General features: G+C 40.6%; 1 protein-coding gene across 4 annotated transcripts in view; it reads left to right on the forward strand.

Annotated features, from left to right (window-relative positions):
• fam135a (family with sequence similarity 135 member A) overlaps positions 1-27,658 on the forward strand; it is a 318,933-nt gene that overhangs the window by 206,869 nt on the left and 84,406 nt on the right. For all 4 annotated transcript variants that reach the window (XM_043681723.2, XM_043681738.2, XM_043681746.2 and 1 more), the window contains 3 exons: positions 1,048-1,121; positions 4,691-4,845; positions 11,188-13,417. In XM_043681723.2, coding sequence (XP_043537658.2) covers positions 1,048-1,121; positions 4,691-4,845; positions 11,188-13,417 — 2,459 coding nt within the window. The remainder of the gene's footprint in view (positions 1-1,047; positions 1,122-4,690; positions 4,846-11,187; positions 13,418-27,658) is intronic.

The following is a 27,658-nucleotide window of genomic DNA, read 5'->3' on the forward strand; positions in this document are numbered from 1 at the left end:
AATGAGTATAAGAATAGGAAGTGTTTCGAGGGATATGGGGCAAGTGCTAGAAAAATGGGACTAGATTTATTTGGGATATCTGGTCGGCATGGACAAGTTGGACCAAAGGGTCTGTTTCAGCTCTAAGGCTCTAAGGACAAGGGCAGCAGTTGCATGGGAATACCACCACCTCCAAGTCACACACCATCCCTGCTTGCGAATTTATGTTCCTTCAGTATTTCTGGGTCAAATTCCTGGTACTGCCTTCCTAACAGTATTGAGAGTCTACCTACATCCCAGTAACTGCAGTGGTTCAAGAAGACAGCTCACCACATCCTTTAGAAGGGAAGTTAGAAATGGGCAGTACATGCTAACCTCATCAATAACGCCCAAGTTCCAAGAAAAACATTTTAAAAACACCCTCTCAGTCCTTCTAAGGAATAGTTTTTCAGCTGTCCTTGCAATTCATGCCTGGTTATTGTTAGAAGGTAATATCCTAAATAATTTGTAAGATCCATTAATTTGTTGTCTATCTTTCTACTATTGTAACTCATAACTGATTGTGGACTGTAGTGTTATTTGACCCCTTTCTTAACTTCTTGCAGCCATATTATATTATTAATGCATATTGAACTGCTTTCTATATTTGTTTAGGTCTGTTAACTAAAGACATGTTCCTGATAACAGAATATTTTTCTCTGTTGTTTCATGTTATGTAGTCATGGTTTATCATCTGCATATTTGAGTATTTTGCTCACAGTGACATTGCCTAAGTAATAGTGTATTGAGATCAGCCTCAGATATGTTATTAGTAATATGCCTCTCATCTGAAAGATTCTTAATTGATGGCTATTGTTCTTTTGAAATCGTACCTCTCCAGTGCCTATTCATCCTCTTAATTTGTAGCACCTCATCATATTATTGATCTATGATTAAGTTTGTTACCAAAAACATTTTGTTAAATATATATTGTGCGAAACTGAAACTTGGGATTTTGGCATCTACTTTACAAAATTTACTGAAATTTTGGCTATATTTGTTCCCTTCCTCTTCCATCCAATTGGATAGGTAAGAAGATTTTCAGAAGCTTTTTTCTGCATTGAACATCCTAGACAAGCAGCGCTGGCATATCAGGAGTTGCAGTAAGTAATTATGAACTTAAAGATAAGGCAAGAGAACAATAGCCAATTTCTATTTTTGTTTGAAAATACCAAAGTTTTCACTTTGGGTGAAAGACTTTCCTCTATATTCTACATATTGTGCAGTTATAGTTACTACATGCTGCTACTCATTTTCAGTAACAGGCATCTCGAGTGGATTAGTTCAATTTAAAAAAAAACAAATGTAATCTTAGTGCAAGATTTTGTGAGCATATTCCAACACGATGAAATAGTTAGTTTCTACTTTCAAGATTTCAACATTCAATGCTTAATTAGAAGCTGTTTTGATCACTCAAAGTGCTTATCCAAGTTGGTTGAGAATGAATATTTGATATGGCTAAGATCTCCGTGTGGTGTATGCACTTAAAGCATCTAATTGTTAAATAAGCTTCAGTATTTTTAGATCAGATTTGCTGTTCAAATCAGAGATTATGTATCCTTACTCCCCTTACTTTAAAAATAGTTATGTGTGTACTTCGAGTCTTAAAACTGATGGTTTCACAATATTGACTTTTACTGAATTCAGGAGATCTAAACCATCATAGAGATCATTCATGTCATTGTTCTGACTCAGGATCTGAATAATTGGATTACCAAGGATCACCATAAGATATTGTATCATTTTTGCTGAAGATAAGCTGGGTCTACTCAGCAGTCTGTGATTCTCAAGTTACGTAGGGAATTCATTCGCAAATAGGTATTTTTAGGTCTGATGGATTGATTGTATTTTGTTTATGATTTATGTCTTGTACACTGTCTTGCTACTTCCTTGTGTATTATACAATTAGGAAGTTAACCTGTATATAATTGCTCAACAGGTTGATATGTTGCGTTTTTCAAAGCAGATTGAAGAACATGATGGGCATTCTACCTAGTTTCTAGTGGTATGAGATAATGATACCATCATAGAATGGTTACTGAACAGAAAAGGACCATTCCCCCTGTTGTGTTTGTGCCAGGACTCTCAATAATTCTGCAATCTTTTTTCCGCCTAAAATATTTATCTAATTCCTTTTCAAAGACTTCAACTAAATCTGTGTCTAGATTAGAGTGGTGCTGGAAAAGCACAGCAGGTCAGGTAGCATCCAAGGAGCAGGAAAATCGATGTTTCGGGCAAAAGCCCTTCATCAGGAATAATCTATGTCTGCTACATTCTCAGGCAATGCATTCCAAACCTGTCTGCTGACAGTTTTTTTCCCTCAAGTACTCAATTCTGACCTTTCAATGTTTTGCTTGAAAATTTATATCATTTCAATCATTCCTGCCAGAAAGAAGCAAGTATAGTAAACATGTGGCTTCCCAGGGATTATAGGTTTTTTCATGCACAGAGGCTATTGAGTCTACCCACAGCAATCACATGTCAATTCTAACATAAAGTACAAAAATTGAAATTAAAAAAAAGCTTGTGCTCTGCCATCATTTTGTTACGATTCCATTTGCCAGCTGCATTTGAGGTACTACCACAAACCAAAAAGAGGCAGTTGAATTATGTGAATTATTCTGTTACGATATGATTGACTTTCCAGTCCTTGCTTGATGTATGCAAATTTGGCCATTTACGTTGAGTTTCTGAATCCAGGTTACTAACATGAATTGTAAATGTGGTTCCAAAATTAGTTTGTGATTGACCACAAAATGTGATGCTTATTCAGTATTCTCAGATGATTAGCAACTAGACTAACAGTTCTTAAAAAAGGACTCCTGGAACATAATATTTGTTTGGCTAATTATGTTGAATTTATAATATTTTTTCCTCTCTTCTGCCTCTACTTCCCTTATTTCTACCAATGTCAAAATTGTGTGCTCTAATCTGGCAGCACAGTGGCTCAGTGGTTAGCACTGCTGCCTCACAGCACCAGGGTCCCAGGTTCAATCCCAGCCTCAGGTGACTGTCTGTGTGGAGTTTGCACATTCTCCCCATGTCTGCGTGGGTTTCCTCTGGGTGCTCCGGTTTCCTCCCACAGTCCAAATGTGTGCAGGTCAGGTGAATTGGCCATGCTAAATTGCCCATAGTGTTAGATGCATTAGTCGGAGGGAAATCTGACTGGGTGGGTTACTCTTCGGAGGGTCGGTGTGGACTGGTTGGGCCGAAGGGCCTGTTTCCACACTGAAGGGAATCTAATCTAGTCTACTCAATCCATTATTTAGATTGTACTCAGTTGCTTATTTCATTGCACACTTGCTTCTGAGTCAAAAACAGGGCTGAGCACAAGAAGAAATTGGATATTCTACTGCATTGTTGAAGCTGTTATCCATTAAATAACGCATTAATTTAAGATTCTGCATGCCTATTTAGGTGAACGTAAAAGACCCACTGCACTATTTTAAAAACATCTAGGAAATTAAGCATTCTCTATCACATTGCTGCTTATGGGAGCTTGCACTGCATAAATTGACTGCTACAATTATGGCTTTGTGACTAAATTGGCTGTAAACTGCATAGGGTTGTGAAAGATGCTACGTAAATCATAGACTTTCTTTCTTTGATTTAACCCAGCTGGAACTCTAATTTCTGCCTTCTATTTTGCTTTCCTACCATATCTGCATGCTCAAGTAATTCTCTGTCACTGCCTCAGTATCCTCAGAAATCATTTTGTTTTTCAAAATTCTTTCCTGGGATATGAACTTAGTAGCAAGGCTAGATTTTTCTTACTCATCCTTAATTGCCCTTGAGAAAGTGTTGGTGCTTTGAGCCACTGCTGTCCGTTTGGTGCAGGTACATTTACTATGTTGCTAGAAAGGGAGGATTTTGACTTTGATATTGAAGGAGTGGGTAATATAGTTTCATGTCAGGGTGGTGTGTTTTGAGGAAAACTTGCAAGTGATGGTGTTCCCATGCACCAATTGCCCATGTGCTTCTCGATGGTAGAGATCACAGGGTTGGAAGTTGTTGTCAGAGGGGTTTTGATGTTTGCTGTATTACAGCTTGAGCTTAAACCAAACCACTGCCACTGAAAAGTAGTGAATGTTAAAGGAATGAGACTAACTGGATTGCTATGCAGAGAGTCGACAATGGATCACTTGGGCTAAATGATCTTCTCTGTTGTTATAATTTTTAAGTTCTATAATGTATGACAATATACAATGCATAATCTCACAGTACAAATTACAATTTGATCCATGTGTCTATGTTGGCTTGTTAAAGGAGCTTTTAGTCATAAAAATTACTTAAGATTTTATATTTGTTATTACATGACATTGAAGTATATTGATTTAAGCCATCTTCAGAATTTAAATAAAGGTAGTGAAACATTTTATTTATTTTTTGTATTAATTTTATAGAAATTCTTGGTGACTTGGTAACATTGCTATTTATATGATTAAGACTTAATTTTAAAACTGGAACTGATTAAACTTTGGAGATGAGTAACTATATTGTAAAGACACAGAACTACTTTGCATGTAGTACAGCACTGTTTCACAAAGTGATTTGAACATTATGTTTGCCAAATATGCAGACTTTGATAACCAAACAAAAATTGCTTTTTCAATGACTTGAAAATTTGTGGCTTTTTGCACTTTAACGTATAAATTTGTTGGCTACTTTTCAGTGCACAAAGTCACGCACAGATGGCTGCAGCTGTAAAGAATTCTACCTATTTCAGTTCTCTTCCTTCTCTTCCTGTGGAATGTGTGGAATTAGATGGAGACTTCAGCTCACTGCCCATTATCTTTGAGGATCGATATCTGGATTCTGTTCCAGAAGGTAAAAAAAATATAAGTTTCAGTTCAGTTCTGTTGGCTGCATTGTTTTCCAATGCTTCAGAACATTGGTTTGCATCCCCTGTTTTAATTTTCATCTATCTAACCATGGTCAGAATATCACTTTCAGTAACTTCTCTTTCTACTATTATGTGAAGGATCGATCCAAATTTTCAGTTGAGTGGTGATACTCAGCAGTGTTATTGAATAGCATATTGCCAGTATGTTCGCACATGCATCAACAACATCCAGCTTTTCATCACCGTCCTCAACTTAATTCATCTACTATAACCAAGTTATCAAATTGCTTGTCTGACATCCAGCAGAACAGAAATTTCTTTGAATTAAATATTGCTAAAAGTGAGACCATTGTCTGTCTACCCTGCTGCAAACAGCTTGTTAATGTCTTTGTGCCTCTCCTGGCAACTGTTTGAGCATATGAATAAGAGCTGCTTTGCTGTTGAAAACATCAAATCTGATTGTGGCCTCAATTCTACCTCTCTTTCTCCCTCCAATGTCATTTGAATCCCTTGTAATTCAAGAATATATTTAACTTGACCTTAAGTATATTTAGTGATCCTGCCTCCATTGCAAATTGGGATCGAGTATTGTATAGACTAAGACTCCCAGAAGGAAAAAAAAATCCTCATTTCCATTTTAAATGAAGACCTCTCGTTTTTAAACTGTGTCACCACATTCTAGTCCCTCCTACAAGGAGAGACATCGTCCCAGAATTCACCCTGTCAAATCCCCTTTACATTTTAAAAGTTGTTAAATTATGCACAGTACAGACCCTTCAGTCCTTAATGTTGTGCCAATCTGTGAATTCAATCTAAGCCCATCTAACCTACAGTATTCCATTCTTATCCACATGCCTATCCAACGGTCGGTTAAATGCCCTGAAAGTTGGTGTGTCTACCACTGTTGCAGGCAGTGCATTCCATGGCCCTACTACTCTCTGAATAAAGAAACGACCTCTGACATTTGTCCTATATCTATCATCCCTCAATTTAAAACTATGTCCCCTCATGCTAGCCATTGCCATCCAAGGAAAAAGGCTCTCACTGTCCACTCTATATAACCCTCTGATTATCTCATATGTCTCACTTAAGTCACCTCTCAATCTTCTTTTCTCTAACGAAAACAACCTCAAGTCCCTCAGCCTTTCCTCGTAAGATCTTTACTCCATTCCAGGCAATATCCTGGTTGAACTCCTCTGAATTCTTTCCAAAGCTTCCACATTCTTCCTGAAGAACTGTACACAATACTCCCAAGTGCAACCACACTAGAGTTTTTTTACAGCTGCAGCATGACCTCGTGGTTGTGAAACTCAATTCCTCTACCAATAAGAGCTAACACACCATATGCCTTTTTAACAACCTTATCAACCTGGGTGGCAACTTTCAGGAATCCATGTACCTGCACACCGAGATCTCTCTGCTTATCTATGCTACCAAGAATCTTACTGTTGGCCCAATCCTTCCAAAGTGAATCACCTCACATGTTTTCAGATTAAACTCCATTTGCCACCTCTTAGTCCAGCTCTGCAGCTTATCCATGTACCTCTGTAACCTGCAACATCCTTCGTCACTATTCACAACTCTACCAACCTTAATGTCATCTGCAAATTTACTAACCCATCCTTCTTTGCCCTTATCCAGATCATTTATAAAAATGACTAACAGCAGTGGACCCAAAACAGCTGCTTGTGGTACACCACTAGTAACTGAACTCCAGGATGAATATTTCCCATTAAACACCATCCTCTGTCTTCTCTCAGTCCCATTCCTCTATATTTTGTGCAATAGCCTACAATGGGGAACTTATGAAAGGCCTTACTGAAATCCATTTACACCACATCATCTGCTTTACCTTCATCCACCTGTTTGGTCACCTTCTCAAAGAACTCAATAAGGTTTGTGAAGCACGACCTACCCTTCACAAAACAGTTAGGGGAAAGTGGGTACTGCAGATGAGAGTCAAGATTCGAGTAGTGCAGGCAAAGCACAGCATATCAGGCAGCATCCGAGGAGCAGGAAAATCGATGTTTTGGGCAAACGCCTTTCATTAGTAATGATAACCCTTTCCAACACTTTACTCACAACTAAAGTAAGGCTCACTGGTCTATAATTTCCAGGGTTGTCCCGACTCCCCTTCTAGAACAAGGGAACAACATTTGCTATCCTCCAGTCTTCTGGCACTATTCCTGTAGACAATGACAACATAAAGATCAAAGCCAAAAGATCAGGAATCTCCTGCCTGGCTTCCCAGAGATTCCTAGGATAAATCCCATTTGGTCCAGGGGACTTATCTATTTTCACACTTTCCATAATTGCTAACACCTCCTCCTTGTGAACCTCAATCCCACAGAGTCTAGTAGCCTGTTAATATTCTCCTTGACAACATTGTCTTTTTCTAGTGTGAATACTGATGAAACATATTCACTTAGCGCTTCTCCTGTCTTCTCTGACTCCACGCACAACCTCCCAATACTATGCTTGATTGGCCCTAATCTTCCTCTAGTCATTGTTTTATTCCTGATATACCTATGGAAAGCCTTAGGGTTTTCCTTGATCCTATCTACCAAAGACTTCTCATATCCCCTCCTAGCTCCTCTTATCCCTCTATTTAGGATTTAGTGGCTAACATGTAACTGTCAAGCACCGTAACTGAGCCACCACATCTCATCCTAACATAAGCCTTTTTCTTCCTCTTGACAAGAGGTTGAACTTCCTAAGTAAACATGGCTCCCTTACTCTACAACTTCTTCCCTGTCTGACCGGTACATACTTATCAATTCTGGTTCTTTTAAGCTTCATTGGTTCCGGACCAAACTGTCCTACTTTGCTCATACAACAACCCCTTCATTCCAGGAATCATTTAAGTGGAAACAGGATCATTAACTATTTTTATGACAGTGATGGATCAACTCCTGTTCGGTGGGGGATGGATTAGAGGATTGTAGAGGTTGTAGATGGGAATTTGGAATTCGGAACCCAAATCATTGAATGGTGCAGCAAGCTCGAGAAACCAAATGGTTGTCTTCTGGTCCTACTTCATATGTTTATATGGAGATTCTCCATACTGCTTCTAATGCAATTATATGTTTTCTCAAGTAAGAAGACCATGTTGTAAACATTTTGCCAAATGTGGTCTCACCAACACTTTGTACAATTGTAGCAAGGCGTCTATGTTTATAGCTCATTCCTTTTGCAAGAACACTTTTGCATTTGCATTCCTTTTCACTTGCTGAATCAACATATTAATGAACTGTGATTCACATAACAGAACTCCCAGGTCCCTTAATACCACAGAATTCAGACATCTCTCTCCACTTAAATTATATATTGTTTGTTCATTCGTGTTGCCAACGTGAACAAAATCACATTATTTCACACTACACTTCATTTGTCAAATTTTTGTCTGTTCACCTACCTTGTCATTATCCCTACTCGGACTCTTCAAAGTCTACACCATTCACAGTCATGGTTTTATGTTTGACCCTGAGTTGAGCATCAAACCACATGTCTGTACCATCATGTAGGACAACCCATTTCTATATCCATAACATTATCCAATTCTGACTCCAACTCAGCCCAACTGTTACTTAAACTCTCATCTTTACATTTATTACCTCTATATTTGAACATTTTGTTGTCGTCTTGTTCATCCCCCCATATTCTATTCCAGCCAACCTAAGACAATTGAAAACTCTGCCCAAGGTTCTTCGTGGTAGACTGGTTAGCAAGGTTAGATCACACAGAATAGAGGGAGAACTAGCCATTTGGACACAGAACTGTCTCGAAGGTAGAAGACAGAGGGTGTTGGAGGAGGATTGCTTTTCAGACTGGAGGCCTGTGACCAATGTGTTCCACAACGACCGGTGCTAGGTCCACTGCTTTCTGTCATTTATATAAATGACTTGGATATGAACATATGAGGTATGTTAGTAAGTTTCCAGATGATACTAAAATTGGACGTGTAGCAAACAGTGAAAAAGGTCACCTCACAGTACAACTGGATCTTGATTGAATGAGGCAATGGGATGAAGATGGAGTTTAATTTAGATAAATATGAAGTGCTGTTTTTGGAAAAGCAAATCAGGATAGGACTTATACACTTAATGGTAAGGTGTGCAGGTTCATAGTTCCTTGAAAGTGGAGTTGCAGGTAGATAGGATAGTGAAGAAGGCAATTGGTTTGCTTATTGGTCAGTGCATTGGATATAGGGATTGGGAGGTCATGTTGCAGCTGTACAGGACATTGGTTAAGCCCTTTTTGGAGTATTGTGTGCAATTCACATCTCCATGATAGAGGAAAGACTTGGAAGGGTTCAGAAAAAATTTACAAGGATGTTGCCAAGGTTGGAGGGTTTGAGGTGAATGAGCTGGGACTATTTTTCCTGGAGTATGAAAGCTGAGGGGTGACCTTATGAAGATTTATAAAGTCATGAGGGGTGGGTTAGGACAAATAGACAAGGTCTTTTACCCAGATTGGGGGAGTCCAGAACGAGAGGGCATAGTTTCAAGGTGAAAGTGGAAAGATTTAAAAAGGATCTAAGTGGCAATTTTTTCATGCAGAGGGTGGGGTGTATATGAAATGAGTGGCCAGAAGATGGTGGAGGCTGGTACAATTACAACATTTAGAAGACATCTGGATGGGTATATGAATAGGAAGGGTTTTGAGATGTGGGCCAAATGCTGGCAAATGGGACTAGATTTATTTAGGATATCTTGTCAACATGGACGAGTTGGACTAAAGGGTCTGTTTCTGTACTGTATATCTCTAAGACTCTATGTCCTTACTCCCCCAAAATCCAATTCACCCTTTATTTTCCTGCCTGCTGACCTATGTTAACTCCCATTCAAGCAAAACATCAATTTTAAGATCCAAAACCAGAAATTGCTGGCAAAGCTCAGTAGATCTGGCAGCATTTGTGGAGAGTAATCAAAGTTGGCTGAGTGCTGATGCCCTTCTTCTGAAGAAGGGTCACTAGACCTGGAATGCAACTCTGATTTCTCTCCACAGATGCTGCCAGACTCACTGAACTTTTCCAGCAATTTCTGGTTTTGTTTTTGATTTGCAGCGTCTGCAGATTTATGGCTTTTATCGATTTTAAGATTCTCATTCTTATTTTTAAACCCCTGCAAGACTTTGTCCCTCCTTTCCTTTGTGGTTTCTTCTAGCCACAAAATCCTTCAATAAAGTGCACATCTTTGATTCTTACCTCTGATGCATCAAAGTTATTGTTCCTCTATTGATGCCTGTGCCTTTAGCTGCCTGGCTCCTAAGTGCTTTAGTTCCTTCCTTGGTCTGAAAATACAAAGCAAATTATTAAGATACTCAAGCTGTATAGCATTAGAGACTACATGACCACGACCATGAAAAATACAGTATTGTGAGGCTTAATTTTCAGCACATTATTTCAGTTTTACAGCATCAGAATGTAGCCATTTGCTCAAATATTATTTTACCTTTGAAATGGACAAAAATTAATTAATCTCTTGAAGCATAATTTCTCAATTCTGAAAAGAGAGCTTCTAAAAAGCTGAAGAATTTGAAGCCTAAAATTAAAACGTATATTCTTTCAAGTTTTGTGACTTGCACTGGAATCTAAAAATTATCTAATTGCTGGCAAATATATTACATAGAATGAATATTGAACTTTCTCATTGTAAATTTTATTTATTGTCTGAATCATAAGTTGTAATATTGAATTTATAAAAATAGATTTTATTTAATTTTAGGAATTTACTAACTCCGCTCAACAGACAAATAATACCATAAATTGTTAATGTCAGAAAAGGGATGACTACCCTATAGGTAGTCTTGCTGATGAGATGCATAGAAGGTAAATGCACTGTTTTCTTAGTTGAGATCTATTCCAACTGAGCAAAGCTGTAGCGTCAGTTGATTCTTTCAGTTAGGTGTTGTGATGAAAGGTTGAGATAATGAATCCAAGAGACTAATGAACTTCCTGCCCATTCATTGAACCTCTACTTCATGCAATTCAGAATAATAGGAAAATGGAAAAGATGTAAAAACTGGCTAGATGTGGGAAGATCAAAATTTTATGTAGAACAGTGACCATGTGGCAACTGCATATTTTTAAAAAACTTGTACAAAATGTGTAAACAGACCTAACAAAGAATTGCTGCTTATTACTAAATTGTTTCTGACAGCACACATGATACAAGCAAAATGTTAATGCCTTAAATGTCGAAATACATTTATTCCCTACTTGAAATTTCGCTCTCATTTTTCTTAATTAGTCTCAAATATTTTTATTTCATCTTTTCTTAAGTTCTCTGCCTGTTCACAAATATGTACTATTTTGTTTCTTTAAGACTTGGATGTTCCCTGGAGTGGGGTTCAGAATGTAAGAAGATCATCCTTTTCTGCCAAATTTGAAAAATCTGACTCAAAAGAATCTAACACTTCAAACTTCTCTAGTCCTGATTTTAAAGCAAAGCCAGCAAGCATCCACAGTGTGAAACATAATGAAAATGAAAAGCCACAGATGAAGCAGCACAAGGCGAAAGCTGAAGAGCACAGCAAACCAAAAGTAAAAGCAACAAAACTTAAGAAGACAATTAAGTCTGAAAGTAACAAAAAATTGATGAAGCAAAACTCTAAGGACTCTGTCGTACTGGTTGGTTACAAATGCTTGAAGAATTCAAACTTGGGAGAGATCAGTAAATCTGAGGGTGGGCTTCCAATCTGTCCAAAAGGTGGGCAGGTTCCCACAACCACAAGAGATGGTAATGAGGCAATGGCTGATTCTAAGCTACTGTGTCAACATAAAGAGCTAATACCTCTTCTGTCAAGTATGGAAGAAAATGTAGAGACTCCAAAAGCTAAAAGTCTCAATAAATTTGGTGATAGCATTAATTGTCATAAAATGGAACCTGGCACATTTGCATCATCAAGCTTGTTCCAGGCAGGTCCTGGGAATCCAACTGAGTGTTCAGACTCTACTAAATTTGATAGATTGAGTAGTCGACAAATGACATCAAACTCAGGTATATCAAATATCAAACATATTGAAGTCAAACCAAGAAGTAAATGTACTTATGAAGGGGAGAAAGTAACAGTCATTATGGCATCCAAATTTCCTGTTAAAGATGACCAAGGGCCTTATCAATCTGCTGAGCCACAACATCTGGATTCTAAAAACAATTATTTGCAATTGGAAGAAAATGTACTACACTCTCCTGCGTCCGATAGTACACAGTCGAATGTATGTACAAAGGGGTTTAATTTGGTTACAAGTGGAGATGCTGTTAAATTGCCGGACGTTTATGTCACCTGCTCATCGTCCAGAGTTTCAGATTCTGGTATCGAAAGTGAGCCCAGTTCTTTTGCTGTCCACTTGGATCCAGACTTAGCTACTGAGCCAGTATTGGAGAAGACTTCTGTTCTCAGTGAAAAGCCTTTCATGCAGCTACTACTAAAACCAGAATTAAGTTCAAAGAATATGGTGGAAGGCAGATGTACAGAGAGTACAAGTGCTGTAAGTGAAATACAGTCATCTTTAACTTCTATAAACTCTCTGCCTTCAGATGATGATCATGAACAGCAAGTTGATGAAAGCTTAAAAGTTGCAACCAATCTTGTGCAACAAATTAGCGATGAACAGCCCAAGATAGAATCAACTGCCGTACCAGATGAGCTAAAATTTGAAAATAAAACATCCAGTATTGTAGTGCAAGAAGAAAGTGTTGTGTTCGTTGATGGTTCAGGGACTCTATATCAAACTCATCATTCTTCTAAATTTCCTGAGCAAATGTTTGATCACTGCATTGTCAGTCAAGAAGGTAGCAGCAATCCACAGCAAAATATTGCTTGCTTTAATGATTTTAGAGAACTTCAAGATTCTTATGAAGATTTCAGTTTAGAAAAAGCATCCACCGAACATATAATTAAACTGAATTCTGAAGTGATTTACCTTGATGAGCCAAGATGTGGAACATCGGATGAGGCACAGATTAGCCAAAGTGTAGTTGCAGAATTGCATCCAGAACAACATTTAAATATAATTCACATGTTTGAAATTCCAGCATTGGAGGAAACAGATGATAGAATGCACCCAAATCTTTCAGCTACCAGCAGCACTGACATTGTGAAACAAGGATTAGTGGAGAATTATTTTGGATCTAGAAGCAGCACAGACCTTTCTGATACTAGTCCTGTTGGTGGTGGCAGCTGTCCCTCAAGCCCTCAAAAGGCAACTATTGGCCTTGTCACTCTTATACAAGCAGAGGAGGATGAAGAACAAGAAATGATAGAAAATGGTTATTATGAAGCTGATGATGATGCTGTGTCTGATAGAAATGATGCAGTCAAACCTGAACTAATTAATGCCCATCACACTACAGAACGTGCAGGTGTGCAAGGTGCATGTACTCCTACCTGTTTATCCTTTTCATCAGTTGTCAAAGATTCCCCATCTATTAGTGGACTGTCTTCACAAACCAAACGTGATGCAATTACAAAGCAACCTAGCAGTGCATTCTTCAGCTCTAACCTGTCAGGTTTCTGGTATAATGATGCTGGGATAAAAGGACAGATGAAGACGTAAGTAAATTTGGCACATATAACTTTTTGTTTTTGAAAAAAAATCTGTCTTTTTAAAAATCAAAAACCTATAATGAACTCGCACAGTTGATTTTCTTTGTAATAAAACTATCAGAAGACACTTTAAACTGCAGCAAATGTTAGAGACCTCATGTCCCTAATTCAAGTATAGCAGTTGAGTCCTGCCAATGTCCTGATTAATATTTACCCAGTATTGTGTACCTCATATGTAAATCTTGTGATGTTGTTTATGGAAGAGTTTTATGAATAACTTTGTACTAATCTTTCCCTACATTGCAACAATAACTGCACTTCAAAAATATATGTGATTGTGAAGCATTTTGGCATATCATAAGGTCACAAAGTGCTATATAGATGTTCTTTTTCCCTCAGACTCTTGTGTACTTGTTGTTCCTTGCTTTTTGTTTTACTTGCCAAATTCCCATTGGATGTCCCAGCAATATTTGGCACTTCAGGATTAGAATGGTAATGATGTGGAAATTTTCACCAAAACTTTGAAGTTAAGGAAAGTTGCATTTTAGTTCTTTCTTGTGGAGTGCATTAAAGTCTAAAAGATGAGATCAAGGGCCAGTTAGAAATTACAGCTCTGTACTTGAATGCATGGAGCATTTGGAACAAAAGGTCAACACATGGTGTAAAAATGTAAGGTTTTGTACTTTGGCAGGGTGAATAGAAGAACTGTTATTTAAAGAGATTGATTAATAGTAAGGTACTGGGATGTGTTGCTGAACAAAGAGGCCTTTGAGTACAGGTTCATAGTTCCTTGAAAGTAGAGTCCTAGGTAAAGAGGACAGTGACGATGATGTTTGGTATGCTTGCCTTTATTGGTCAGTCCATTGAGTAACGGAGTTAGAAGATCATGTGGCTGTACAGGACGTTGCCAGGGTTAGAAGGTTTGAGCTAAATAGACTGGAGCACTGGAGGCTGAGGGGTCACCTTATGGAGTTTCATAAAATCAGAAGGGGCATGGATAGGATAAATAGATAAGTTTTTTTTCCCCGGGATGGGGGAGTCCAGAACTAGAGAGCATAGGTTTAAGGTGAGAGGGGAAAGATTTCAAAGGGATCTAAGGAGCAATTACTTTATGCAGAGGATAGTGCATGTATAGAATGAGCTGCCAGGGGAGGTGGTGGAGGCTGGTATAATTACAGTATTTATAAGGCATATAGATAGATATGTAATTAAGATGGTTTTAGAGGGATATGGCCCAAATGCTGGCAAATTAATTTCGAATATCTGGTTGGCATGGACGAGTTGGACCGAAGGGTTTGTTTCTGTGCTGTAAACGCTCTGATTGTATTGCCATCATATGTGCCGAAATATGGTGAAATGTATTGTTTTGCATGTTATGCAGGTGGATTGTACTGTACAAAATGCATCAGGGTAGCAAAACAGAGTGCAGAATATGATATTACAGCCACAGAGAAAGTGCCGCGAGAGAGACTAAAAGTCTGAATACAGCAGGGAAGAAGCTGTTGTAGGATTAAAAACTGAAGAAATCCGCAGCACAGAGGGGTGGGGGTGCTCCTGGCGCAAAATCATAATCCTATAGGCAAATGGAATGTTGCCATCTATTTTACAGGCAACTGTTACAATAATGGGGAAATCTTGCTAAAACAAAATAAGGCACTAGACAGACCATATCAAGAATATAGTGAACAGTTTTGGTACCCTTATAAAAGATACATTGGCATTGGGGGCAGCACAGGGAAGTTTCACTCGGTTGATCACAGGCATGGAGTGGAGTTGAAGACAAGATGAGTTCAGTCATGATTGTACTAAATGGCCGGGCAGGTTCAAAGTGCTGTGTTACCTATTCGTGTTCCCAGTACTTATGGCCTTATGGACAGCTTTGCCTATGAGCAGAGGTAGAGTAGATGAAGTCCATATTCATTCAAATATATTCTGTACAATATGTTCTATGAGAAGTGACCTAAATGAAATATGCAGTATTCTTAGGAGGCTTAATACAGTAAATGCTGAGAAGATTTTCTTTTCTTCATGAGAAAGTCGAGGATCAAAGGGCACAATCTCAGAGTAAGGGGTCACCCACTAAAGACAGAGATAGCGTGGAATTTCATCTGAGTGAATCTATGGAATTCTTTACTGCAGGGAGTTATTTTGTCTGTGCTGTTCAGTATTTTCTAAACAAAGGTAGACATATTTTTGATCAGTAAGGGAATTGAGTGCTATGGGCCGAAGGCAGGAAAATTAGGTTGAGTATTATCAGATCAGAATACGTACAACACAGATGGCCTCCTTCTTCAAGGACCGCAATTTCCCCCCCGACGTGGTCGACGGTGCCCTCCACCGCATCTCCTCCACTTCCCGCTCCTCCGCCCTTGAGCCCTGCCCCTCCAACCGCCACCAGGACAGAACCCCACTGGTCCTCACCTACCACCCCACCAATCTCCATGTACAGCGCATCATCCGCCGTCACTTCCGCCACCTCCAAACAGACCCCAGCACCAAGGATATATTTCCCTCCCCTCCCCTATCAGCTTTCCGTAGAGACCACTCCCTCCGCGACTCCCTTGTCAGATCCACACCCCCCACCGACCCAACCTCCACTCCCGGCACCTTCCCTTGCAACCGCAGGAGGTGCAACACTTGCGCCCACACCTCCCCCCTCACTTCTCTCCAAGGCCCCAAAGGAAACTTCCATATCCGCCACAGATTCACCTGCACCTCCACCCACATCATCTACTGCATCCGCTGCAGCCGGTGTGGCCTCCTCTATATTGGGGAGACAGGCCGCCTACTTGCGGAGCGATTCAGAGAGCACCTCTGGGCCACCCGGACGAACCAACCCAACCACCCTGTAGCACAGCATTTCAACTCCCCCTCCCACTCCACCGAGGATATGCAGGTCATTGGACTCATCCACCGCCAAACCACAACAACGCGACGGTCGGAGGAGGAGCGTCTTATCTTCCGACTGGGAACCCTCCAACCACAGGGGATGAACTTGGACTTCACCAGTTTCTTCATCCCCCCTCCCCCCACCTTGTCTCAGCCGAATCCCTCCAGCCCGGCACCGCCTTCCTGACCTGCAGTCTTCTTCTTGACCTCTCCGCCTCCATCCTACTCAGACCTATCACCCTCACCTTGACCTCTTTCCACCTATCACATTTCCAACGCCCCTCCTCCAAGTCCCTCCTCCCTACCTTTTATCTTCTCCTGCTGAACACTCTCTGCTCATTCCTGAAGAAGGGCCTGTGCCCGAAACGTCGAATCTCCTGTTCCCTGGATGCTGCCTGACCTGCTGTGCTGTTCCAGCAATAAAGTTTCAACTTTGATCTCCAGCATCTGCAGACCTCACTTTCTCCTATTATCAGATCAGCCATTATTTCATTGATTAGAATTAGGGAATCTAATCTAATCTAAACAGAGTTGATGGGCCGAATGGCCAACATTTCCTGCAACATCTTGTGGACTTATAGTACCAGAAAATTAATTTCATATATCCTTTTGAACATCACAGGATGGGAGAATTGGGAAGGGTTTTTTCCTCCGAGCTAGTGAGCAGCCATTTTTAAATTATCAGTTTAGGTGCAACCTATCCTGTTTGGAACAGGTCTTTTCTGCCCCAAAGGGCATCCCAATAATCCAAGAACCTGAGTTCCTGAACATTACACCTTCTCTTCAACAATTGATTTGATTCCTTTATTTGTTTATTCCTCCTCTCATTTGATCTTGGTATTGGGAGTAAACCAGAGATTACTGAGGTGCTGTTTTTTAATCTTCTGCCTAACTTCTTAGATTGATTTTGTAAAGCCTTAATCTTTTCACTACCTATGTCATTTCTACCAATGTTTACTTCTGGCATCTCATTCTTCCCTTTAATAATATGCTTCTATCATTTTCAGATGTCCTTAATCCTGACAAGAAAAAAACAACATAGTATCCGAAAATTCAACCTCACTGTTGCAGAATCTCCTGTCAGCCGCTGACAGCAGAGCCCCCTCTAACAATTATTCTTTTAAATTTTGTCAAACCCTACCTAACATATGATACATTCTTAGTTCCCAAAATCCAACTGCATCTTCTATTTCCTTCTGAGTGACATCATTTTCAACAGTACCCAAAACTAAATATCTATTTGATAGAGAAATAGCCACCAAAGGCTTCTGAACTACTTCCTTAACTTTCCTGACAGTCACCCATCTATCTGACTGATCCTGCTGTGTAATCACTTCTCTAAATCTACTAGCCACCTAACACTGTCTCTTGTATGCCCTCGATGACATCAAGCTGAAAAGCAGCAGCTTTCATTGCACCTTATTTATAAAATAAACTATTATTCTTTACCCAAATAATTAACGTTAAGCATGCAAAAAAACGAAACAAACAAATCTTCAACAAAATCAGTCACACTGCAGAACAGTTGATTTAAAAAGGACTCCTTGTCAAATAGTCCAGCAGACAGCTTTCAATCCTCTGATATAAAGAAAATCTCACTCCAGAGCCATCCTCATATATTAGATTAGATTAGATTACTTACAGTGTGGAAACAGGCCCTTCGGCCCAACAAGTCCACACCGACCCGCCGAAGCGTAACCCACCCATACCCCTACATTTACCCCTTTACCTAACACTACGGGCAATTTAGCATGGCCAATTCACCTGACTTGCACATCTTTGGACTGTGGGAGGAAACCGGAGCCCCCGGAGGAAACCCACGCAGACACGGGGAGAACGTGCAAACTCCACACAGTCAGTCGCCTGAGTCGGGAATTGAACCCGGGTCTCTGGCGCTGCGAGGCAGCAGTGCTAACCACTGTGCCACCGTGCCGCCCATTTGCTTTTCCAAAATCTCCTAAACACAACTCCATTTAAAAAACACTCAATGCTTCAAAAAAATCTCTCCTTCCACACGTATCAAGCCAAGATAAAGGCACTTTCTTTGTTTCTGAATCTTGTTAATGTTAAATTGTGTGCCTTCCATAGGTTCTTTTGGCAGCTCAAGTGAATAGTCTGCAACATGGTGACATTTTGTGCATTTCTTTTCTAGAAAAGGATTAATACACATTTGTAGGTAATGTAAAACATGTTTTACAGAAATTGTATGAAGGGCAGTAACAGCATTTATTTCTTCATCCATCCACCTCCTTCAACTGCCTCTTTGTTTAAAGATTGCTTGTTCTTTATTTAGACTTTACAATGATTTTGACTGGAGGAGATTTAAACTATCACCCACTCTCATAACTCATCTCAGCACTAATATTTGTAGCTTTATAGCTACCATCTCATACAGATCCAGTACTACTTGCAAAGTTAGTGTTATATTTGACAGTAAACTGATTCTCTCTTCACTTTCACCAATGATTCCCAAACTGTGTGCGGCAGCCATTATTGAGGGTGCAGAAAGAAAGAATGGGACTGCAAGACAGCCCCCTGTGAGACTAAGCCCTGCACTCGTACTGATGTCCAAGTGACATCAGACACTGTCCTTGCGCCAGGATAATATTACTGCGGGACTTAGGGAGGATATTCCTGGGAATACGTCCAGGGAAGTTCTTTGGGTGGAACTGAGAAATAAGAAGGGGATGGTTAGCTTATTGGGATTGTATTATAGACCGCCTAATAATCAGCAGGAAATTGAGAGACAAATTTATAAGGAGATTTTAGTCATCTGTAAGAATAATAGGGGATTTTAACTTTCCAAACATAGACTGGGACTGCCATAGTGTTAAGGGTTTAGATGGAGAGGAATTTGTTAAGTCTATACAAGAACATGTTTTGATTCAGTAACGTTTTGCATCTATTAGAGAAGGTGCAAAACGTTACTTACTCTTGGGAAATAAAGCCGGGCAGGTGACTGAGGGTGTCAGTGGGGGAGCACTTTGGAACCAGTCAACATAATTCTATTAGTTTTAAAATAATGATTAAAATAGGAAATGGGTAGACCAGACGTAAAAGTTGAAGTTCTAAATTGGGGGAAGGCCAATTTTGATAGTATTCGGCAAAAACTTTCAAAAGTTGATTGGCAGATATTCGCAGGTAAGGGGACAACTGGAAAATGGGGAGCATTCAAAAATGACATAAAGAGAATCCAGAGACTATGTTCCATTTAGGGTGAACGTCAAGGCTGGTACATGTAGAAAATACTGGATGACGAGAGAAATTAAGATTTGGTCAAGAAAAAGAAAGAAGCATATGTCAGGTATAGAGAGCAGAGATTGACTGACTCCTTAGAAGAGTATAAAGTCAGTCAGAGTATAATTAAGTGGGAAATCAGTGGGAAGCAAGGGAGGAGATTGCTGGGCACGTTGCTGAGATATTTGTATCATGGATAGCCACAGGTGAGGTGCTGGAAGACTGGAGGTTGCCGAATGTTGCACCACTATTTAAGAACAGTGGTATGGAAAAGCCAGGAAACAAGCAGCAAGTTGTTGGAGTGAATCCTGAGGGATAGGATTTTCACAGATTTGGAAAGACAAGGACTGATTAGAGATAGTCGATATGGCTTTATGCATGGGAAATCGTGTGTCACAAACTTGATTGAGTTTTTTGATGAAGGAACAAAGAGGATTAATGTGGACAGAGTGGTGGATGTGATCTATATGGACTTCAGTAAGGCGTTCAACAAGGTTCCTCATGGTTAGCAAAGTTAGATCTCACAGAATAGAGGAAGAACTAGCTAGTTGGATACAGAACTAGATCAAAGGTATAAGACAGAATGAGGGTTGCTTTTCAGACTGGGGACCTGTGACTAGTGGTGTGTCACAAGGGTTGGTGCTGGGTCCAGTGCTTTTCATTGTTTATATAAATGATCTGGTTGTAAATATAGGAGGTATGTTTAGTAAGTTTGCAAATTACACTAAAATTGGGTTTGTGGTGGACAGCGATGAAGGTTACCTCAGAGTATAACCTGATCTTGATCATATGGGCCAATGTGCTGAGGAGTGGCTGATGAAGTTTAACTGGCATAAATGTGAGACGCTGTATTTTAGAAAGGCAAATCAGGACAGGACTTATACACTTAGATTAGATTCCCTACAGTGTGGAAACAGGCCCTTCGGCCCAACCAGTCTATACCTACCCTACGAAGAGCAACCCACGCAGACTCATTTCCCTCTGACTAATGCACCTAGCACTATGGACAATTTAGCATGGCCAATTCACCTGGCCTGCACATCTTTGGACTGTGGGAGGAAACCAGAGCACCCGGAGGAAACCCATGCAGGCACGGGGAGAATGTGCAAACTCCACATAGTCACCCGAGGCTGGAACCGAACCTGGGACCCTGGTGCTGTGAGGCAGCAGTGCTAACCACTGAGCCACTGTGCCGCCCCTTAATGGTAAGGTCCTGGGTAATGTTGCTGAACAAAGAGACTTTGGAGTGCAGGTTCATCATTCCTTCAAAGTGAAGTCGCAGGTAGTTAGGATAGTGAAGAAGGCATTTGGTATGCTTGCCTTTAGTGGTCAGCATATTGAGTATAGGAGTTGGGAGGTCATGTTGAGGCTGTAAAGGACATTGATTCAGCAATTTTTTTGGAATACTGCGTGTAATTCTGGTCTCCCTCCTATAGGATGAATGTTGTGAGACTTGAAAGGGTTCAGAAAAGATTTGCAAGGATGTTACCAGGTTGGAGAGTTTGAGCTGTTGAGCTGAATAGTCTGGGGCTATTTCCCTAGAGAGTCGGAGGCTGAGAGATGACATTATAGAGATTTATAAAATCATTAGGGGCATGGATAGTATAAATAGTCACGGTCTTTTCCCCGGAGTTGAGAAGCCCAAAGCTAGAGGGCATTGGTTTAAGGTGAGAGGGGAAAGATATAAAAGAGACCTTAGGGGCATCTTTTTCATGCAGAGGGTTGTTTGCTTATGGAATGAACTTCTGGAGGAAGTGGTGGAGGTCAGTATGATTACAACATTTAAAAGGCATTTGGATGAGTCTATGAATAGGAAGCGTTTAGAAGGATATGGGCCAAATGCTGTCAAAAGGGACTCGGTTTACATAGGACCTCTGGTCAGCATAGACGAGTTGCACCAAAGATCCTGTTCCATTGTGTATACCTCTGACTCTGTGAGACAGTAAACTATTAGAGAGGGGGTTGTGGAGGGATCCTATGTAGCAGAGTAAATAGAAACTTAGATAAGGAAGATTCTAAATCAGAAAAGAACACGCTAATGAGAAAAGTCCGAGAATTAAGTAACTCTAAAGAACTAAACTACATTTATTTCAAAGCAAGAGATCTTAGAGGTAAGAACAAAACAAAGAAAAAAGAGCCATACAGCTCAGAAAGAGGCCCTTTTGACCCTCCAAGCCTGTGCCGCCACATTTTGCCCTTCCTTACTAAAATTGTCTTCACTTACAGGATCTGTACCTCTTTATTCCCTTTCTATTTGTCCAGATGATCCTGAATGCTGCAAATATGTCTGATTGTACCACCAAATCTGGCAACACGTTCCAAGCACACACCAACTTTGTTTGAAAATCCTGCCTCGCATATCTCTTTAACCACCAATCTCCCCCCCCCCCCGCCCCCTGCCTGCATCTTAAACCTGTGTGCCCTAGTAGTTCACACTTGCATGCTGGAAAAATGCCTCATACTTTTCACTCTATCCACGCCATTCGCAACTTTATAGAGACAGAAACTGGAATCCAAGGTAGACAAGCAGGAGGCTGGAAGAACACAGCAAGCTAGGCAGCATTGGTAGGTGGAGAAGTCAACCTTTCAAGTGTAACCTTTCTTCAGGAGAGAGGGTGGGTGTAAGGGGAGCTGCAATTAAAGGGGGGGGTGGGTTAGGGGAGCGTTTTGGTTGGGGAGAGGAGCGGGATGGTGAGGTAGGGATATGTGAACACAAGTATAGTGTACGATCTGGTAGGTCGATGGGAGGAATGACTCCAGTTGGTCACTGGAAGGAAGGGTCGATCAGAGGAATAAAAGGAGTGGGGGGAGTGGACTGGAACGGGAGTCTGGGATGGAAAGGGAAGTTATTTGAAACTGGAGAACTCAATGTTGGGTCCTCTGGACTGTAAACGTCTATTAGATCACCCCCTTAACCACCTGCGTTCCAGTGAAAACAAACCTAGTCTATCCAACTGTTCTTCACAGCTAACATCCCCCATACCAGTCAACATCTTGGTAAATCATTTCTGTACGCTTTCCAAAGTATCCACATCCTTCTGGTAATTTGGTGACCAGAACTATAAACATTATTCCAAGTGTAGCCGAACTAAAGTTCTACTAAGCTGCTGCAAAACTTGTCTATCCTTATACTCAGTGCCCTTCTAATGAAGGCAAGCATGCCACGCCACCCTTTTAGTACATTATCAACCTACACTGCCACCTTAGAGTTCTGTAGATCTGCACCCTAAAGAATATCTGCCCCTGCATATCAGTACTCTGAAGAGTTCTGCCATTCACTGTATAATTTCCACCTGTAGTTGACTTTCCCCTCACATTTGTCCAGATTAAACTCCATCTGCCATTTTTCTGCCCACGCTTGCAACTGATCTATACCCTGCTGTATCCTCCTCACTAACTGCAACTCATAGAGTCATAGAGAAGAACAGCACGGAAACAGAGCCTTTGGTCCAACTTGTCCATGCTGACCAGATATCCTAATTTAATCTAGTCCAGTTTGCCAGCACTTAGCTCATATCCCTCGAAACCCTTCCTATTTATATACCCTTATAAGTGTTGTAATTGTAACAGCCTCCACCACTTCCTCTGGCAGCTCATTACACACACGCACCACCCTCTGCGTGAAAAAGTTAGACTTTACGTCCCTTTTAAATTTTTCCCCTCTCACCCTAAACCTCTAGTTCTAGACTCTCTCGCCCCAGGGAAAAGACCTTGTCTGTTTATCCTATCCATGCCCCTCATAATTTTATAAATCTCTGTAAGGTCACCACTCAGCCTCCAATACTCCAGGGAAAACAGCCCCAGCCTATTCAACCTCTCCCTATAGCTAAAATCCTCCAACCCTGGCATTATCTTTGTAAATCTTTTCTGAACCCTTTCAAATTGCTCAATATCCTTCCGATAGAGACCAGAATTGCATGCAATATTCCAAGAGTGGTCTAACCAATGTACTGTACAGCGCAACATGACCTCCTAACTCCTATACTCAATGCTGTGACCAATAAAGGAAAGCATACCAAACGCCGTCTTCACTATCCTATCTACCTATGGCTCTACTTTCAAGGAACTATGAACCTGCACTTCAAGGTCTCTTTGTTCAGCAACACTCCCTAGGACCTTACCGTTAAGTGTATAAGTCCTGCTAAGATTTGCTTTCCCAAAATACAGCACCTCGCATTTATCTGAAATAAACTCCATCTGCCACTTCTCAGCCCGTTGGCCCATCTGGTCCAGATCCTGTTGTAATCTGAGGTAACCCTCTTCGCTGTCCACTACACCTCCAATTTTGGTGTCATCTGCAAACTTACTAACTATGTTCGCATCCAAATCATTTATATAAATGATGAAAAGTAGTGGACCCAGCACCGATCCCCTTGTGGCACACCACTGGTCGCAGGCTTCCATCTGAAAAACAACCCTCTACCACCATCCTCTGTCTTCTACCTTTGAGCCAGTTCTGTATCCAAATGGCTAGTTCTCCCTGTATTCCATGAGACCTAACCTTGCTAACTGGTCTCCCATGAGGAACCTTGTTGAACCCCTTACTGAGGTACATATAGATCACATCTACTGATCTGCTGCCATCAATCTTTTTTGTTATTTCTTCAAAAAAGTCAACCAAATTTGTGAGACATGATTTCCCATGCACAAAGCCATTCTGACTATCCCTAAGCAGTCCTTGCCTTTCCGAATACATGTAAATCTTGTCCCTCAGGTTTCCCTCCAACAAATTACCCATCACTGACGTCGGGCTCACTAGTCTAAAGTTCCCTGGCTTGTCTTTACCATCTTTCTTAAATAGTGACACCACGCTAGCCAACCTACAGACTTCTGGCACATAACCTGTGACTATCAATATTACAAGTATCTCAACAAGGGGTCCAGCAGTCACTTCTCTAGCTTTCCAGAGTTCTAGGGTACACCTAATCAGGTCCTGAGGATTTATCCACTTTTATGTGCTTCAAGACATCCATCACCACCACCTCTGTAATATGGACATTTTTCAAGATGTAACCATCGGTTTCCACACATTCCATATCTTCCATGTCCTTCTCCACAATAAACACGGATGCAAAATACTCGCTTAGTGTCTCCCCCATCTCCTGCAGCTCCACATGTAGGCTGCTTGCTGATCTTTTGAGGGGCCTTATTCTCTCCCTCGTTACACTTTTGTCCTTAATGTATTTGTAAAATCCTTTGGATTCTCCTTAACCCTATTTGCCAAAGCTATCTCATGTCCCCTTCTTGGCTTCCTGATTTCCCTCTTTAGTATATACCGACAGCCTTTATACTCTTCTAAGGATTCACTCAATCTCTCCTGTCTATACCTGACATATGCTTCCTTCTTTTTCTTAACCAAACCCTCAATCCCTCTGATCATCCGAGAATCCCCACACCTTACCAGCCTTTCCTTTCACCCTAACAAGAATATACTGTCTCTGGACCCTCATTATCTAATTTTTGAAGGCTTCCCATTTTCCATTTATCTGCAAACATCTGCCCCCAATCAATTCTTGAAAGTTCTTGCCTAATATCGTCAAAATTAGCCTTCCTCCAATTTAGAACTTCAACTTTTACATCTGGTCTATCCTTTTCCATCACTATATTAAATCTAATAGAATTATGGTTGCTGGCCCCAAAGTGCTCCCCTACTCACACCTCAGTCACCTGCCCTGCCTTATTTCCCAAGCATAGGTCATGTTTTGCACCTTCTCTAGTAGGTACATCAACATACTGATTCAGAAAATTTTCTTGTACATACTTAACAAATTTCTCTCCATCTAAATTCTTAACACTATGGCAGTCCCAGTCTTGTCTGGAAAGTTAAAATACCTGACCATAACCACCCTATTATTCTTTCAAATAACTGAGATCTCCTTACAAACTTGTTTCTTAATCTCCCGCTGACTATTAGGAGGTCTGTAATACAATTCCTATAAGGTGATTATCCCTCTCTTATTTCTCAGTTCCTCCTAAATAACTGCCCTGGATGTATTCCCAGGAATATCCTCCCTAAGTACAGCTGTTACGCTGCTCCTTATCAAAAATGACACTCGACCTCCTCGTTTGCTCCCTTTCTATCCTCCCTAAAGCATTTATATCCTGGAACGTTAAGCTGCCAGTCTTGTCCATCCCTGAGCCACGACTCTGTAATTGCTATGATATCTCAGTCCCATGTTCCTAACCATGCCCTGAGTTAATCTGTCTTTCCTGTTAGGCCTCTTGCATTGAAGTAAATGCAGTTTAATTTATTAGCCCCTACCTTGTTCTCTGCTTTGTTCCTGCCTGCCCTGACTGTTTGACTTGCTTCTTTTCTCAACTGTACCAGTCTCAGATTGATCTCTTTTCTCTCTGTCTCCTTCGGTCCCACCCTCCCACTTTATTAGTTTAAATCCTCCTGAGCAGCTCTAGCAAATCTCCCTGCCAGTATATTAATCCCCTTCCAATTCAGTTGCAATCCATCCTTCATGTACAGGTCATTTCTACCCCAGAAGAGATTCCAGTGAGCCAAAAATGTGAACCCTTCTCCCCTGCACCAGCTCCTCAGCCATGCATTCATCTGCCCTATCCTCCTATTCCTACCCTGAAGAGCTTGTCGTACTGGGAGTAATTCAGAAATTACTAACATTGAGGACCTACTTTTTAAATTCCTGCCTAACTTTCTATTTTCTCCCTTCAGAATCTCATCCTTTTCCCTTCCTATGTTGTTGGTACCAATGTGTACAATTACCTCCTGCTGGTCCCTCCCCTTTGACAACATTCTACACCCTCTCCAAGATATTCTTGATCTTGGCACCAGGGAGGCAACACACCATTTTGATTTTTCGCTGGTGGCTGCAGAAACGTCTGTCTGTGCCTCTGGCTAGAGTGTCCCCATCACAATCAATTGCTTCGTACTCCAACATACATTAGAGCCAATCTCGATACTAGTAACTTGGCTGTTCATGCTACATTCCCCTGATAGACCATCACCCCCTACATTTTCAAAAACAACATACTTGTTTGTAATGGGGATAGCCACAGAAGACTCCTGCCTACCCCTCCTACCTTTCCTGGAGTTAACCTGACTGTATCTGCAGCTTTTCTCCCTTCTTGTAACTGCCATCCATCACACCTAGCTCTTGTAAGTTCTTCATTTGTGTCTCACTGCTGCTCCAACTGATCCATGCAATCTGATAGGATTCACTTTGAAAGACATTTCCTACAGACATATTCATCAGTACCATAGAAACTGTCCTGAACTCGCACGTTTGACAGGAAGAGCATATCGCTCTACTAAAGTATATCTTTGCTTCTTCACAATCTACAGACCCAGAAAATAGCACTGTCTTTTTGCTCTAAAAAAACAGTGCTCCGGGTGAACTTAGTACTTATGGTTTATATTTTTAAAATTTAATCAAGAGACAGATTTCAATAAAACATATAATCAAGAAAGAACCCACTCTACTCGCTACTGTAGTCTTACGGCAAGGTTACACGTTTATAAAATATGCACTTATCTGTTTCTGTGCTGTGAGATCTTCCACACAGATTTCTCCAAGGTCAGCTGTGAATTTCACTGTTTGCTAACTTTTCCTAGATGCACTCCGATGTCCAGTGATACATGAACTCAAAAAGCAAAGGCAGTAACTGTGCAAATTCACTGCTGTGTCCATTAGCAGTGTAGGTTTCTTTCTCTCTCCCTCACTGACCATATGCTTGCTACCTTTTGTCGGTCTTTCTCTTTTTAGAAGTGCCATTGTTTTTCCTCAAAGATCCAAACCAATCCAACACCTTATAAAGCAGTAATTGTTATTCCTGGAATTATAGGAAATCATCTCCAATACCTAAAATACCTCAAAAAATGAGGAGCTCTTACAGCCACCATTTGTGCTCATTCTCCATCTTGGATTACCCAGAATCCTTTCGCCTCCAAACTTTGTATCATCTACAAACTTACTAATTGGACTAGCTATGTTTTCCTCCAAATCAGTTACGTAAATCACGAAAAGCAGATATCCTAGCACTGATCTCTGTGGATCACCTTTAGTCATCACTCTCCATTCCAAAAAACATTGTTCCACGTCTCCCCCCGTCTCCTATGATAAAGCCAATTCTGTATACATCTTGCACCTTAGCACT

This window comes from Chiloscyllium plagiosum, unplaced genomic scaffold (genome assembly GCF_037043375.1).
Source record: "Chiloscyllium plagiosum isolate Xiang-an unplaced genomic scaffold, Cpla_swu_hap1 HiC_scaffold_3, whole genome shotgun sequence".
NCBI classification, from domain to species: domain Eukaryota; kingdom Metazoa; phylum Chordata; class Chondrichthyes; order Orectolobiformes; family Hemiscylliidae; genus Chiloscyllium; species Chiloscyllium plagiosum.